At 40.5% G+C, this 15,278-nt stretch overlaps 1 protein-coding gene across 1 annotated transcript in view; it reads right to left on the reverse strand.

Moving 5' to 3' along the window:
* Positions 1-3,124: 3,124 nt before the first annotated feature.
* The window catches only part of WDR64 (WD repeat domain 64), a 49,438-nt gene continuing 37,284 nt past the window's right edge, over positions 3,125-15,278 (reverse strand). The window contains exons 16-23 of the mRNA XM_075262215.1: positions 11,555-11,585; positions 10,430-10,545; positions 10,016-10,121; positions 9,683-9,744; positions 7,583-7,692; positions 7,302-7,487; positions 3,450-3,511; positions 3,125-3,141 (exon numbers count right to left, since the gene is read on the reverse strand). Coding sequence (XP_075118316.1) covers positions 3,125-3,141; positions 3,450-3,511; positions 7,302-7,487; positions 7,583-7,692; positions 9,683-9,744; positions 10,016-10,121; positions 10,430-10,545; positions 11,555-11,585 — 690 coding nt within the window. The remainder of the gene's footprint in view (positions 3,142-3,449; positions 3,512-7,301; positions 7,488-7,582; positions 7,693-9,682; positions 9,745-10,015; positions 10,122-10,429; positions 10,546-11,554; positions 11,586-15,278) is intronic.

A 15,278-nucleotide genomic window follows, 5' to 3' on the forward strand; every position in this document is an offset into this window, starting at 1 on the left:
CGGTATTTGTCCCGATTAGCACCCCAATTCCCACTGTATGTTTTCTCATTGTATGGCTATGTTGGGGTTGTGATTATGTTATGTATTGCACTGCGCCATATATTAAGTAACTTCATACTGGGATTAATAAAGTATTCTATTTATCAATCTGTCTGTCTAAGGGTGAACGCATTTCATATCTCCCATATCTTTCATATTTCCCAAGTCTCTCTTTTGGAGGCACAGCCAGTGTCTTGCGCGCCGGAGTAACAGAGGTTAGGACAGATATATATTTACAGATGTATGTCTGTTTTCTTGCATATTCACTAAAAATATGATGTTAAGAGAAGGCCATATTCATGAATCCTCTATTCCATTCCTTTGAATACTATACAGTACTTGTCACTAGGTGTATGTCTGATGACATATCATCTGATAGGAGTTGTCACCTTGTGAATTTCAGTGTTTTGGTTATCCAAATCCATTCAGCTGTTCCAATGTCATAAGCCCTTTTATTGTTGATGAAAATTTGGGTATATTAGCTAAGTGGGCAGTAACACAACCTGGCCTATAGCACAAAGAAACCCCGTACCCCATTGTTGCTGTCCGCATGGCTAGTATGCCTGAACTTGTAGCAACACTAACTGGGATTATATATTTGGACTGGTTGAAGGGATTTGGATAAACAATACACCAAAGCATTCAGGCCTGGTTCACATCTGCGTTTGGTAATCTGTTTGGGGAGTCCGCTTGGGGACCCTCCCGAAAGGAATACCGAATGCATTGAAAAGCGGTGAGCTTGTGAAAACACACGGACACCATAGACTATAATGGGGTCCATTTGTTTTCCGCTTGGTCTCCGCACAAATCATGCAGAGAGGAAAATAGTTCATGAACTACTATTCTCACTGCACGACTCATGCGGAGGCCGTACGGAAAGCACACAGACTCCATTATAGTCTATGGGGTCCATATGCTTTCATTTCTCACCACTTCTCAATGCATTCGATATTCCATTCGGGGGGTCCCCATGCGGACTCCCCGAACAGAATACCGAACACAGGTGTGAACCAGGCCTCAAGGTGACAGGGTCTAGATGTTGTTTATCACTGGGATTCTTAGATCTGGTGTCAAGTCTTATTTAAAATGTTGATGGGGATTTAGATTCATGGGCTACTTATTTAGGCAAAGGTCCCATGTAGCAAATCAGACTTTCTAGATGTGAAGCTATAACATATATGTAGTAACTATTATGCTCGTGTGTTGCAGCTTTTTATTTTTATCAAGCTAAACTAGAAAAGAATTAAATCAGTTGCTTTAGCTTGCCTTATATATGGGTATTGTTCCAAATATTGCATTCAGTTCTGTTGCTCCTGGTCTTAACTTTTCTAGTGGTTCTTTTGTAAACTGTTGAAAAAAAAATTATTAAAATGTTCTCTTATCTTGCTTATCAGTTCATTTAAAGGGAGTCTGTCACCAGGGTGATTCATATTACAGCAGCAGCTCAGTTAGATACGTCAGGCTCACCTGAATATAATGCTTTTTTCCCCCATGAAAATTCATGCCTCCGGGATATTCATTTATTTCACAATATGCAAATGAGCATGTGGAACAACAGGGGTGGCTCTGTTGCTACACCCCACACTGTACTAATACACTAGCTGCTCTCTCCACTCCCCCCCTTCCTTCTCTGAGTGACAGGGCCAGGTGAGATTTCAGCTTAGCTCCCTGGCCAATTCACTCCAAAAAGGAAGGAAGAAGGAGGATTTTCCTGGGCAGTGTGAGGTATAGCAGTTTGGACCAAGAGACCCACTCTCGGTGCTCCAGATTGTTCATTTGCATATTATGAAATAAGTGAATATTTCTGCAATGGAGGCATGAATTTTTATATTAGAAAAATGTTATATTCAGGTGAGCCTGACCTATTTTTGTTTCTGGTTTAATATTAATATAATATAAATTAAACATTAATGAAGGCTCCACTGATTCCAACACAGTTGGAATTTTTCCTCCAGCCCCCACCATTCCTAAGCAATGGTGCCTGATATGCTATTTATGCTCTGAACTGTCAAGAGGGCGGTGTCAGGCAGGAGTAGGCAAGGGATTTGATTCTGAGCTCTGACATGGGCTGCCTCAGATTGGAGCGCTGAATTACACTCACGCCCACCTGACACTGCCCTTCTGACATTACACAGCTTACAGAAAGTCTTTCACCACCTCCAACAAGTCTGGCTCTTTACATGAATTAATAGGTGCTGCTCTTCTGATTCAGACTCAGTTTTTTCTCTAGCCTCCACCATTCCTGAGAAATCAAAGCTTTTAGTTATGGTGCCTCATATGCTTTTTAGACTCTGTATTGTCAGGAGTGCGGGGTCAGATTCAGGGGGTGTTATTCTGAGCTCTGACACTGGTCACGGAAGCTCTAAATCACAACCCCTAGCAGACACTGCCCTTCTGACATTAGAGTCTAAGTGGCACATAGGGCACCATAATTAACTGCACTTTTTTCTCAGGAACGGTGGAGGCTGCGCTTGAAACAGTGGAGTGGCTCCTAGTAACAGATATTAAGAACTCAACTTGGTGGAGGTGGTGATATGTCCTCTTTAAAAAAAAAAAAAAAAAAAAAAGTCATGATTAATGATTTTCTAATAGGTAATCATTGCACAGGTTTTTTTTTTCAGTTTTGACAATCCCTTTTTGTTAAAAGTACCCTTTGACCACTGTAAGATGATCACAGTGTATCCTACTCCTAACTAGGGGGTAGGGCATCAGTATGTGATCTGTGGAGGTCTGACACCCAAAGCTGTTGCAGTGGACAGGGAGAATGTGCAGGCTGCTTCTAATCAAGTAGTAGAAGCAGAGTTGTAACCGTGTCTTCTTTCTAGAGGTGGTTGCAGGGAATTGCAGCACCACTCCTATTATTTGAATATGAGCAGGTGGTATATGGTCCCTGTCCACTGCAGCAACTGATCTGTATGGGTTCCAGGTGTCAGACCCCACAAAAAAACCATTTGCAGCCAGATAGCACCTTTAACAATAGTGAGTTTTGAAAGCCAGAAGTTTCTCCAAATAGGGAAAATTAAGCCTTAAACAGTGTCTATTGAATTCTATAAGCTGTCTGTGTAATGCAGGACAGGTTTCATCCTCAATACATCTGAGACCCTGCGTAGCACATAAGACAGACACAAAATGGTGTAATTGAAAAGTGCATCTCATGAAGAGAAGAGAAGGCACTTTACTTTTGCAACAGTATTGAGAGAAGAGCGTACCATGAATGGTGTGATCAAGGAAGAACACCCAGTAAAAGGGGATCACCATGGACATACTCTAAATAACTCCTTGGCAAATAAAATCAGAGGAGAGTGTTATGATACATTCAGACAAACAGGCGGTGTACAGTCAAAAAAATTGCAACCAAATGCAATGCTAGAACTCCAACTAATGTATATGACTGTACAACTCCTCATTACCTTGACATAAATGGGCTATAACAGCAGAAGACCAGTTGATCTGCCAATGCAGGAAGGCTAGCCTAGTGGACAAATAAGTATGAAATTAAAGCCTTTGTCGGATATATCCAGGTTTCTGCTGCACCATGCTTATGATGGGGCATAATATGGCACATATAGAATGAATTGATCGCTGTCTACGGTTCTGGCTGGTGGAAGTGCAATAATGGTGTGGAGAATGTATTCCTCTCACACCCTGGGTTCTCTGATACCTGTGAATGAGGCCTGTATATGCCACAATTAAATTGATACTGTGGCCATACACTAAAATGGTCATTCTCTGTAGGTAGATGGAATGGATATGATGGAATATATGGAAATACCAAAAAGTTATATTTCCGTTAATTAATTGATGGCACCACTTCAATATTATCAATACATTGCATACTTATGAATAAAAACCTACCTTGGGAGATGACAGAGCTTTAAAATATTTCATGTTCATTGTTGATCCGGCAAAAATTTCCTCATTCGTCCGTGGATCCAACTTTTTTATTGACTTGAATCTGATTTTTGTCAATATAATAGATTGTATTCAAGAACAATATTACAATACTGACAGACTAGAAAGATCTCTAACATTGATAGTTGATTTAGTTATAAATTGTACTTTGTATGATTACAAAAACTATATATCGTATGTTTACCTAGTTTATCTGAGGGAGAAGGATATGAAGACGCTGAAAAGAAGATGTGGGTGAAAGGAAGGGAAAGGGGTGAAGCTTAAAACTTTGTTATTCTCTATTGAATCAGACTGGGCTTACTATATTAAAAAGATGACACCGAATTCAGGGCACTTTCAATTTTGTCAGGATTTTCCCGTTTCAGAGATATTGGTGCCGCAAGGAACAGGCCAGAACAGATGTTCTGCACAGTAGATACCTTCCACAAGCCATATTGCCTAAGCCTACTATCCCATCACTGCAATGACTCCGTGAAACATATGTCTATTACTTTAGGGACAAAGTTTCAGCGATGATGAGTGACATCCAAAGAACAATAACAAATGACTTAACCGGTCCAAATGTCAGTAATAATAAAAGTCAATTTAGCTACAGTTTGACCAAATAGATGAAACAGAGATCACAAACATCCTTCAGAGCCTCTGCAGAGCAACATGTTAACTAGACTCAGGTCCAAAATCACTTTGACTAGAACGTCCAGACCTGCATATTCTGGCAAGTACATAGTAAAATGCATAGTGGGATCTTCCCTGATCTACTGAAGGCAGCCATCCTCAAGCCCCTTCTAAAGAAGCCCTCCATGGACCTAGATGCTTTGAGTAGACTCTATCCTACCCTTTCAAGGGAAATTTAGGCCCGGTTCACATCTGTGTTTGGTATTCTGTTCAGGGAGTCCACATGGAGACCCCCCCCCCCCAAACGGAATGCCGAAAGCATTGACAATCGATGAGCTTATGAAAGCACAATGACCCCATAGACTATAATGAGGTCCATGTGTTTTCCACTCGGTCTCCATACGAGTCATGCGGAGAGAAAAGTAGTTCATGAACTACTTTTCTTTCCACACGACTCGTGTGGACACCGTGCCAAAAAAACATGGAACACATTATAGTCTATGGGGTCCGTGTGCTTTCAGTGCTCACCGCTTATCAATGTGTTTGGTATTCTGTTTGGGGGGGACTACCTGAACAGAATACCGAACACAGATGTGAACCGGGCCTAATAGAAAAAGCTGCAAACTATTTTTTGATGGCATCTATGACCTTTATCATTCAGATGAGAGTCCCAATTCAGCAATCTACAAGTGTGCAGGATCTAGGCCAAGTTGTGACATCTGGGGGCAAATGTGCCACAGAATATCATACATAATCTGTATACCTCCATGCTTAGCTGTATCTCATTTTGTATCCTGGCTAGAGGCAGCTAACAGGGTACTATAGCCCAATATTATTGTTCACTTTTACCCAATAAACAATATCATTTCACTTTACTATTGTAATCACACACATTATATATATATATATATATATATATATATATACTGTATATATATATCATCATTCCACTATCACACAATATATATATATATATATATATATATATATATATATATACACACACACATCATCATTCCACTATCACACAGAAAGTTTCATTCCATTTCAACAATTCTATAGAATAGCTGTTGCAGCAGCATCTAGGTGCCGGGAGCTACTAGTGGACAGGGAGCGTGTGCAAAACTGCTTTGAGTGTTGTAGCAGTCCCGCCAACAGAATAGTGGTGGTTCTGGGAAATTGTAGCAATGCTGCCGTTACCCCCATTAGCGCAGGGATTGTCAACACGTATGCCACTCCATGTCATTTCCAGGAACGGTAGCCTGCACACTGCCGGCCCAGGACCCAAAATTATTAAATGAAGAGGGAGCATCCTTTGAACTCTTGAAAGGATGCTCCCTCCTCTTTGGACACCCACCAATGAGAAGGGCGAAAGAGGCACAGGAGTTGAACTCATCATTATTGAAGACAAGGACCGTGTCAGTTACATAGTTATATAGAAGATGAGGTTGGATGAAGACATCAGTCCATCGAGTCCAACCTATAACCCTACAATCCCCTACAGTGTTGATCCAGGGGAAGGAAAAAAAAAAAACATGAGGCTAATGGCAATTGCCCCATTTCAGGGGAAAAAAAATTCCTTCCCAACTCCAATCTGGCAGTCAGTATAAAAACCCTGGATCAACGTGTCCTTAAAATCTAGAGTCCATAACCTGTAATATTTTTCTCTTCAAGAAAGGCATCCAGTGATGACTTCCCGCACTGTGCATACCTAAGACGTCTGCAAAGGTGCCCAAAGGAGGAAGAGATCGCCCTTCAGCATACTGTGAATCCACTCCACAGAGCACTCAATAAGATTTAAAATTTAAAGGAAAAAAAAAAAAAACATGCTAGGGTTTCTATTAGTATTAGTGTTATGGACAACTCTTTATAATTGCAATACAACAGATAAGACTGCCTTTATAAAGGAGGCTTCTAGCCATCAAAGTTAATTTTGTTGCTGGCTAGTAAATGTCTGAGATACAAACTCCAACATTTGTACATTTGCACACCATTTAGCAATACATGTAGTTGCCGAACAAACTTTATCAGTTCATACAGCTAGTAACAGCGGTAGCCACATATTCATCACAAGTTTTCTCAATTTTTATTGATTATGAATAAATGTTAGGTTTTAGTTGTTCTTTTCCATATCTGACATTAACAGCAATTAACCCCAGGTTAATGTGAGGTGCATGATGGGGTTAATTGCTATTAATGTGAGGCACATGGAGTTGCTAAATTGTAAGGCAACATCCAGCCCCTGTGCCCAGAGCTTTTGCTTTGGGGTAAATGTGACACTGATTAATTTTAGCTGCATTTAATTATATTCAGCTGAAATGAATTTAATGAAAACTGTGTCTTTACAAAAAAAAAAACTCAGGCAGTTTTCAATAAAAATGCATTGTTTTTTTGTGCAAAAATTTACCAGCTTTACATCGAAGTGAATGAATGCATGCATCCAGAAGCATCTTGAGACAGCACTTCTGTGTTATGGTTTGTGGTATATGACTTTAGTATAGGGGTCGACAGCCTTACAGTTATTGCCCGACACTTCAATTACCTCATCTTTGATTTTTTTTTATTTTATTGAAATCAGCATGGCATACAAAAAGGTTGCCTACTCCTGCACTAGCGGTTTCCAACAACCAGAAGCTGCAACACCAGCTGATCTTTGCCGGGTTCCGGTGTGTAAATGCACTACTTTGACACATGAGATCCTAAAAGTTTCCTGATATTACTTGCTAACACTTTACCTATCATGGTCAAAGATGAGAGGATATTCATAGTTCTTCTTTCTCAGGATATTTGTTTCAGGTTTTGGCTGCACGGGCATCTCCATTATGTCACACGGTAAAATAAATTCCTTCTTATTGGTGAACTCAAAAACTCTCTTCTGTCCAAAGTAACCAATATAGGTTCCATTTGAAGCATGCCACAGTCTGCAGGTGAAAGATTGATGGGTTTTGTAAAATATGGATTGACGGTATTAATACTAATTGAAGAAAAGCATTATTAGTGTAAAAGAGACTATTACCTAATAGATCCATCAACAGACGCAGATACCACAATATCTGTGCTATTCTCATAACAAAGACTGGTTATTTTCAGAGTATGGGCCCTCCAGCAAAGGTGCTGTTTTAATGTCTGCAGAAAAAAAGATTATTTAGGTGTAAATCAGATATAGAAATTGTCACTTTTACATGTGAACCATCTGTAATTTAATAGTAAAAAGAAAGAAAATGGGAGCACAAGCTAGCTCTTTAGATGTTGAAGCATTGTCATCTTACAGGAACTCCAGTCCCTCATCTTAGGGTATGTTCACACTAGCATTAGTCATGCCCATTGCTCACATCCATCACCCCATTGGACTTAAATTCAAATAGAGTGACTAATCCAGACGGAGCCCCCACACCGGCATCCGTTCCTTTTCACTCTAAAGTAAAAACCGACGGAAGCTTTCCCATGTCAAGTTTGTCTACTTCTCAGACGGAAGAAAAGACCAACTTTCTCCTTTGTCTGAAGAGTAAATAAATACAATAGAAGAATCTTTTTTTTTAATGAATGTTAATGGGAGTGGACATTTGCCATTTGTCAAACTTTGTCTGAAGTTAGGGGTGTTATCTAGAGTGGACATTGAAGCCCCAGCAAGCTAAGCCATCTTTGAAAAGTATAGAAGCAGTCCTACAAGGTACTGACATTAGTTTGATACAGATTTTCCTGCTGACTGGCTCCCGTTAAGTCCATTCCTTGTATCCTATGAGATAACAGACTTTACAAATGGTGGTGTGAACCCAACTTTACAGGAGTCCCATTCTCATAGACCATTTTTGGTTAATCTCCTCTGACCAAGGCCTTCACCTCCAAACTTCAGACAAAATTATCACCTCAAACATCTCAGGAGGAATAACTAGTAGAGATGAGCGAGTAGTATTCAATCGAGTAGGTATTCAATCAAATACTACGGTATTCAAAATATTCGTACTCGATCGAATACTACTAGCTATTGGCAGTAAATATTGGCTTCAGAACCAGCGTTGATTGGCTGAATGCTATACAGTGTATAGCATTCAGCCAATCAACGCTGGTTCTGCAGCAGGCTCGTCCTTGCTAGTCAGGAGAGCTGGCAGCTTGCTGTTACGAGGGAGCTGACTTTTCCTCATAGGAATTAATTGACCAGCGTTGATTGGCCAGTGTACAGCATTCGGCCAATCAACGTTGGTTCTGCTGGAGGCTCGTCTGTGAGGAGGCGGAGTCTAAGATCGGACCACAGCAGTCCCCATTGTGGTCCGATCTTAGACTCCGCCTCCTCACAGACGAGCCTCCAGAAGAACCAGTGTTGATTTGCCGCAGGCTCGTCCTTGCTAGTCGGGAGAGCAGGCGGCTTGCTGTTACAAGGGAGTTGACTTTTTCTCATAGGAATGAATTGACCAGCGTTGATTGGCCAGTGTACAGCATTCGGCCAATCAACGCTGGTTCTGCCGGAGGCTCGTCTGTGAGGAGGCGGAGTCTAAGATCGGACCACAGCAGTCTCCATTGTGGTCTGATCTTAGACTCCACCTCCTCACAGACGAGCCTCCAGCAGAACCAGCGTTGATTGGCTGAATGCTGTACACTGGCCAATCAATGCTGGTCAATGCATTGCTGTGACAAAAAAAGTCAGCTCCCTCGTAACAGCAAGCTGCCAGCTCTCCTGACTAGCAAGGAAGGACGAGCCTTCTGCAGAACCAGTGTTTATTTGCCGCAGGCTCGTCTTTGCTAGTTGGGAAAGCTGGCAGCTTGCGGTTACGAGGTAGCTTACTTTTTATCAGCGCAACTGCAAGTGCTGTGCAGTTAAAGCGCACGGACCCCATAGACTATAATGCGGTCCGTGCGCTTTAACTGCACAGCGCTCCTCCTAAACACTCTCCTCCTGCTACTCGTGGACTTGGTGACTCTCATTTAGTCGAATAGTGGTCTCCCCTGAAACGAGCATTTTTCCCTATAGACTATAATGGGAATCAATATTTGATTGAGTAGTCGAATATTGAGGCTCTACTCGAAACTAATATCGAATCTCTAATATTTCACTGTTCGCTCATGTCTAAGAACTAGTACCCTGGTGTCTTGATGCTCTATGTCTGAACTGCTGTCTTACCGCAAATTGTTGTTGACGGGACTCTTTACAGTTGAGGAAACTCCATATTATAACATAGCCCTCTATTTATACAGTAATGGAAATATGAATTAGTACATTTGAAAAGCAAACAGAAATCTGATATCACTAAGATTCAAAAACATTTTAAACATTGTTACTATGTTTATAGAAGAGGTTAATAACTATGTTTATGGTTACTGAAGTGCATATCTAACAAACTGAAATATAGGTTCTACTGCCAAAAGATTACTGGGAAGGAACTGTGAGGATCAGTCTTGTAAAACAATATTATTCATAGAATGTTTACATGATTCAACTATAACAGACACTTACCTCTATTTCCAGCTAAGATAATATTACTGGATTTATTTGCACTAAGAGCTGTTATAGAAATAGGAGGATGCTTTGTATAAGGTTGTACCTTACTTATTAGGTCTCCCTTGGAACAATAAATACAGCATGTTAATCACTTTAAATATGCAAGATAGATAGCCAGATAGATAGACAGAATTTAGATAGATAGATAGATAGATAGATAGATAGATAGATAGATAGATACAGTAGATAGATGATAGATATATAATTAGATGATAGATACATGTGGATATGAGTAAGTAGGAAGATAGATAGATGGAGAGATAGAAAGATGGTAGATAGATAGATAGATAGATAGATAGATAGATAGATAGATATTGGTGAGATCTAATTTAACTTTGGAAAATACATGAACTGGTAAACTAATATTACCTTAGCATCCCACAAATAGAGGTGTCCGTTCTCATGTCCTGAAACTAAGAATAGAGTGACAGACTTGGCATTCTTTGAGTGAGAATCATTTCCATATGGATCTTCACCATGTTTACCTGCTAATAAGTGAATACAATATGACCAGACTCAATAGTTATATTCCTATGACAGGCCTGGAAGCCTTCATAAGGCGTCCTGCGACCCGATACCATAATAGTACAGTGGATGTTGGAAAGGGGTTAAAGGGAGTCTGTTAGTAGTAAATTGGTTATAAATCTAATTCAAGTATCTTGCAGAGGTGACTCTATAGCTTCCAAATATTCCTCTGTTATTAAGCTGTGGAGCCCCATTGTCATGTAAATAACAGTTTGAGGAGGTGTTCACACTTGTGTCCGTGTATGCCCTGTCATTCAGCTGGGTCTCCGTCCTCAGCCCTGGCGAAACTGGACAGAGGACAGCTTCCCGGCCATCAGCTTTAAACCCATTCATTTGACAATCGGTATCCGCCTGCGGCCTCTCCACAGGATAACCATTTTTTTTTCAGTCGGACATGCAGGACATGCCTCTGTCCAGTTTCTCAGAGTAGAGGATGGAAACCCCATGGAATGACATAGGGAGGACACTGTGCACCAGTGTGAACACCCCCTAATTTATATACAACTTAGGGGGGACTCTAGAGCTGCTATCTAAGCCCATGCCGGATAAGGTACGTCAAATCACTTTGCCCACATTTGCATATGAATTAAGCATCAATTAACATGAAAATGGGGTTCCAAAGTTGGAAATTTCTCTACTGAGGCAAGACTAGACATAATGATAACTATTAATGCGGTAAACACTTTTAACCAAAATCAATGTCTGACCAACAAAAAGTTTCTCTCTCATTGAAAACAAGTATAGAACGTGCTTCATATGATACCTCTGCAAATCTATCAGGAGTATTTTATCACATAGTATGTATAGGTTTACTAGGAGAAATACTTTACTAGATTTACTAAGAGCAAAATAAGGAAATGAATTACAACTAAATTTTACAGTACATGGAAAACATCACAAAATGCAAAAAACTACAAGCTCCTGAGTAACAATTAGAATGTACAATGTTATTTTAAAGTGTTTACTTACCAGAACTTATTTCTACAGTCTTCACATTGTTCTACAAGTAAAAACAAACAAACATTATAGTTTATCACAAGTGTAAGAGCCAAAGAAAAACACTTACTGAATCAAATCTATTACATACTCACTACTGCTATACAATGAAAGCATACAAATAAAATGCCTTTCTGTGAAATAAAGTTAAAAGAAGGTTGCTGTCTTTAAGCTGAGGCCCCACATTGCAGAAATGCAGCTTTTTTGTTGCTGCAGTTTTTTGAGCATAAGCCAGGAGTGGATTGAGCAGAAAGTAGAAGTATAAGAACTTCCTATATATTACCTATTCTTTTTGTATCCATTCTTGGCTTTGGCTCAACAAAACACAGCAAAATCTGCAAGAAAAAAAGCTGCGTTTCAACAACATGAGGCCTCAGCCTTAAAGAGGACCTTTCATGTGCTCAGGGCACTTGCGGTGTAATACACCACTAGAAAGCCGACAGTGCCCTGAATTCAACGCACTATCGACTTTCCCGTGCCCCGCTGAAGAGCTATCGGTGCCAGTACCATAGCTCTTCAGTGTTAGATGGGCATTTATGAACGTCTGTTAGGAACGCCCCTTCTCACGGTAGCGTCTATTGCACTGTAATGTGAGAAGGGGCGTTCCTTATCGCCTAGCGATAATGCTGAATGGTGAGGAACACCGCCCTATTCCTGACAGTAGTCGCCCCTAGACTAGTACGGGGGGGGGGGGCATTCCTCACTCTCAGCGACATTGCTGGGCGGTAAGCAATGCCCCTCTTACAGTACAGCACTGTGGACTCTGTCAGGAGGGCTGTTCCTCACAGACTGTCAGAAACGCCCTTCTGACACTGAAGAGCTACAGCACTGATATGTCTTCACTGGGGGCACAGAATGGGAAAGCTGAGTTCAGCGCACTGTCGGCTTTATAACGGTGTGGTACACCGCATGTGCCCGAGGATATCAAAGGTCCTCTTTAAGGTTAAGGTCACACATAGCAAAGATCAGCAAAGAAAGGCCTCAGAAAAAAACACAGCAGAAATGCATCACAGTTTTTTCCACAGCATTTTGCATTGCAATTTGGCGTTTCTCCTTTGCACCCTTCCTGCCCCTGCTTCAGAGTTTCCATGCTGTGATTTTCAAAAATGTTCAAAAAGTGTTTTTGAAAATGCTGCTTTTCTGATGCAGATTTTTCTCTGCAATTCCTATGCGTTTTACGGTATTCTGGCTAATCTCATCCACACATTGCAGAAAAGAATCTGCAGCGGAAAAGCTGATTTCAAAAATGCTTGCGTTTTTAAAAACCGCAGCATGTAAAATATACCTATGGAAATGCTGCTGTTTTCCGTATAGCTATGACCGGGGCAGAAAGTCCACAGAGGAATATTCTGCAGACTTTAAGGAAAATGACATGGGAAAAAAATGTAATGCATTTCCACCAGCCTTTTCCACAACGTTTTTTCCCCAGAACTTGGTACATTGGGTCCTTAGCCTAATACTACCGAAACAACACCACAGTGTTGTCTAAATAATTCCAATATAGTTCAGTACCAAATAATAATAACATTGTGCAAATGCCAAATAATATCACCATACTAAATAGTAACAGAGCTGATACACAAAATTTGGCCATGAACTGGATGATGTTAGAGAGCCGAAGTCGAAATTTAGCAACAAGTGAAGACTCAGGTTTGAACTTCAAAGCCAAACAGAAAAAGCTAAATAAAAGCGCTCTAATGTATCTTGAACTTGTTACTTACTTTACACCTGGAAATATCTTGGAATGGAATCTGTGTACTGTAGATAAAAAAAAAGAAATGAGGAATATGCCCCATTAATTCATCTACTTCTATTATTTCAAGAGCGGTCAAGACCAGACATAGAAAGGGGAAAATAGTAATTTTCAGATTTTTTTTTTTTATTTCTAATATCATAGCATAAAGTTCAGATAAAATGTTTTAGTTATCATTTTTCTATACGATGTATATTGGTTATGTAAGTTGTGTGTCACTGGGGATGAGGCTAAAAGTTCTGACATTCAATTACTTTTTTATTTTGCTTTTTAGGAATTTTAGTGTTTTTATTGTTTAATAATTTCTTTTTATTGTATACTGTACTTCATACCAGCCATAAGGTCATAGAGACCTTTGGGAGACATTTCAATATTATCTTTTTTATTTTTAATTTCCCCTATAACGCTAGGTTCACACTAGCGTTCGGGTCTCCGTTCTGTGGTTTCCGTCTTTATGCTCTCCACCGCAAAACCGTTTTTTTTTTAAAATCGGACACAGAGTTACTGCATGTCCGACTCTGTGTCCGGTTTAAAAAAAACGGTTTCACGGCAGAGAGCATAAAACGCTCACCACTGCTCACAGCCGGACATATTTCAAACCCATTCAAATGAATGGGTTTGAAAGAGTCCTGCAGGTTTCCGTCTCCTGCCTCTGTTTTGTGCAGGAAACGGAAACCTGTATAACGGAGACCGGGTGCAGATGTGAACGAGCCCTTACTTGGGTTGACATGGGGACTACAGCCTCTTGAGACTCACCGCTAAGACTCAGCAGTTCCTGCAGCTGCTCAATATCTAGTCATTCTAAAACCCATCCTAGAAGGGCTACCTTCTAGAACGACTTTAAAATCTGCCAACACATGTGGTTTTTCTGCTCTCTGGCTATATACTGTATATAATTCTAGAGAACTTAGTTGGAGTAAATCAAATACCCTATCAATGGTTAGGTTGTAAAATCTTTAAGGTTAAGGCTCCATGTAGCGGGCCGCAGCGAAAAAAGACTGCAGGAAAAACTGTGGTGGCAACACAGTTTTTTTTTCTTTTTTTATGAATTCTTTATTTATAACAATCAAGACAAATAAGCATAGAAAAATACGAAAGCAAGCCCCAAACATCAAGAGACAAAAACAAGCATCTCAAACAATTGAGAATACATACAATGCGGCACAGTAAAGCACATCGCTAGAGCCAAGGCACAATGACCATTACTTGACTAAGGAAGAAGAAAGAAAAGCAAAGAAAGCAAAAAAATAAATAAAATTAAATAAAAAAAGGGGGGGAAAGGGAGGTTAGGGAATGCCAGGAACCTGGAGCCCCAGCTACCATACCAGGGAAGCGGGACCTGTCAGGGACTCTGAAAAAGGATCCAAAGTGTCCAGGCATCGATGGAAGCCTCATGTGCGTCCCGAAGAGATGTGGTGAGAGCCTCCATTCCCTGGATATCCTCCTACCTTATGGATCCAATGGAGGAGGGCAGGTGCATTCTGAGACTTCCAGACACATCACAGCTTTTCTGCAGCGCTTTCATAGAAGTCTGCAGAGGTTTCCTCTGCAGACTTTGTGATTCAATTATATCTATCGGGAAACTGCCGGTGTTTCCGTACATATAATTGCAATGCTGTGATTTCCAAAACTGCAATGTTCCCTACACATATTTTTCCACAAGGTGTGGATGGTATTCACTAGAATCCTATCTACTTTGCTGTGATTGTAAAATGCTACAATTTTTTCCACCGAGTTTCTGCAGCAGCCAAACCGTAGTGTTTACACCACTTGTGGACCGGGCCTAGAACAGACTAGTTATTGATTGTCTATCAAACCCCCACCATCCCCAAGCAGCTGTCATGGCTGTCAGATCTGAAGAATGTAAGAAGCCAGGATCAGATGGCTCCATATACTATGTAGTGGTTAAGCCAAGGGAATGCTGGTCCATTTACATTCAACATT

This window comes from Leptodactylus fuscus, chromosome 1, assembly GCF_031893055.1.
Source record: "Leptodactylus fuscus isolate aLepFus1 chromosome 1, aLepFus1.hap2, whole genome shotgun sequence".
Classification (NCBI taxonomy): Eukaryota; Metazoa; Chordata; class Amphibia; order Anura; family Leptodactylidae; genus Leptodactylus; species Leptodactylus fuscus.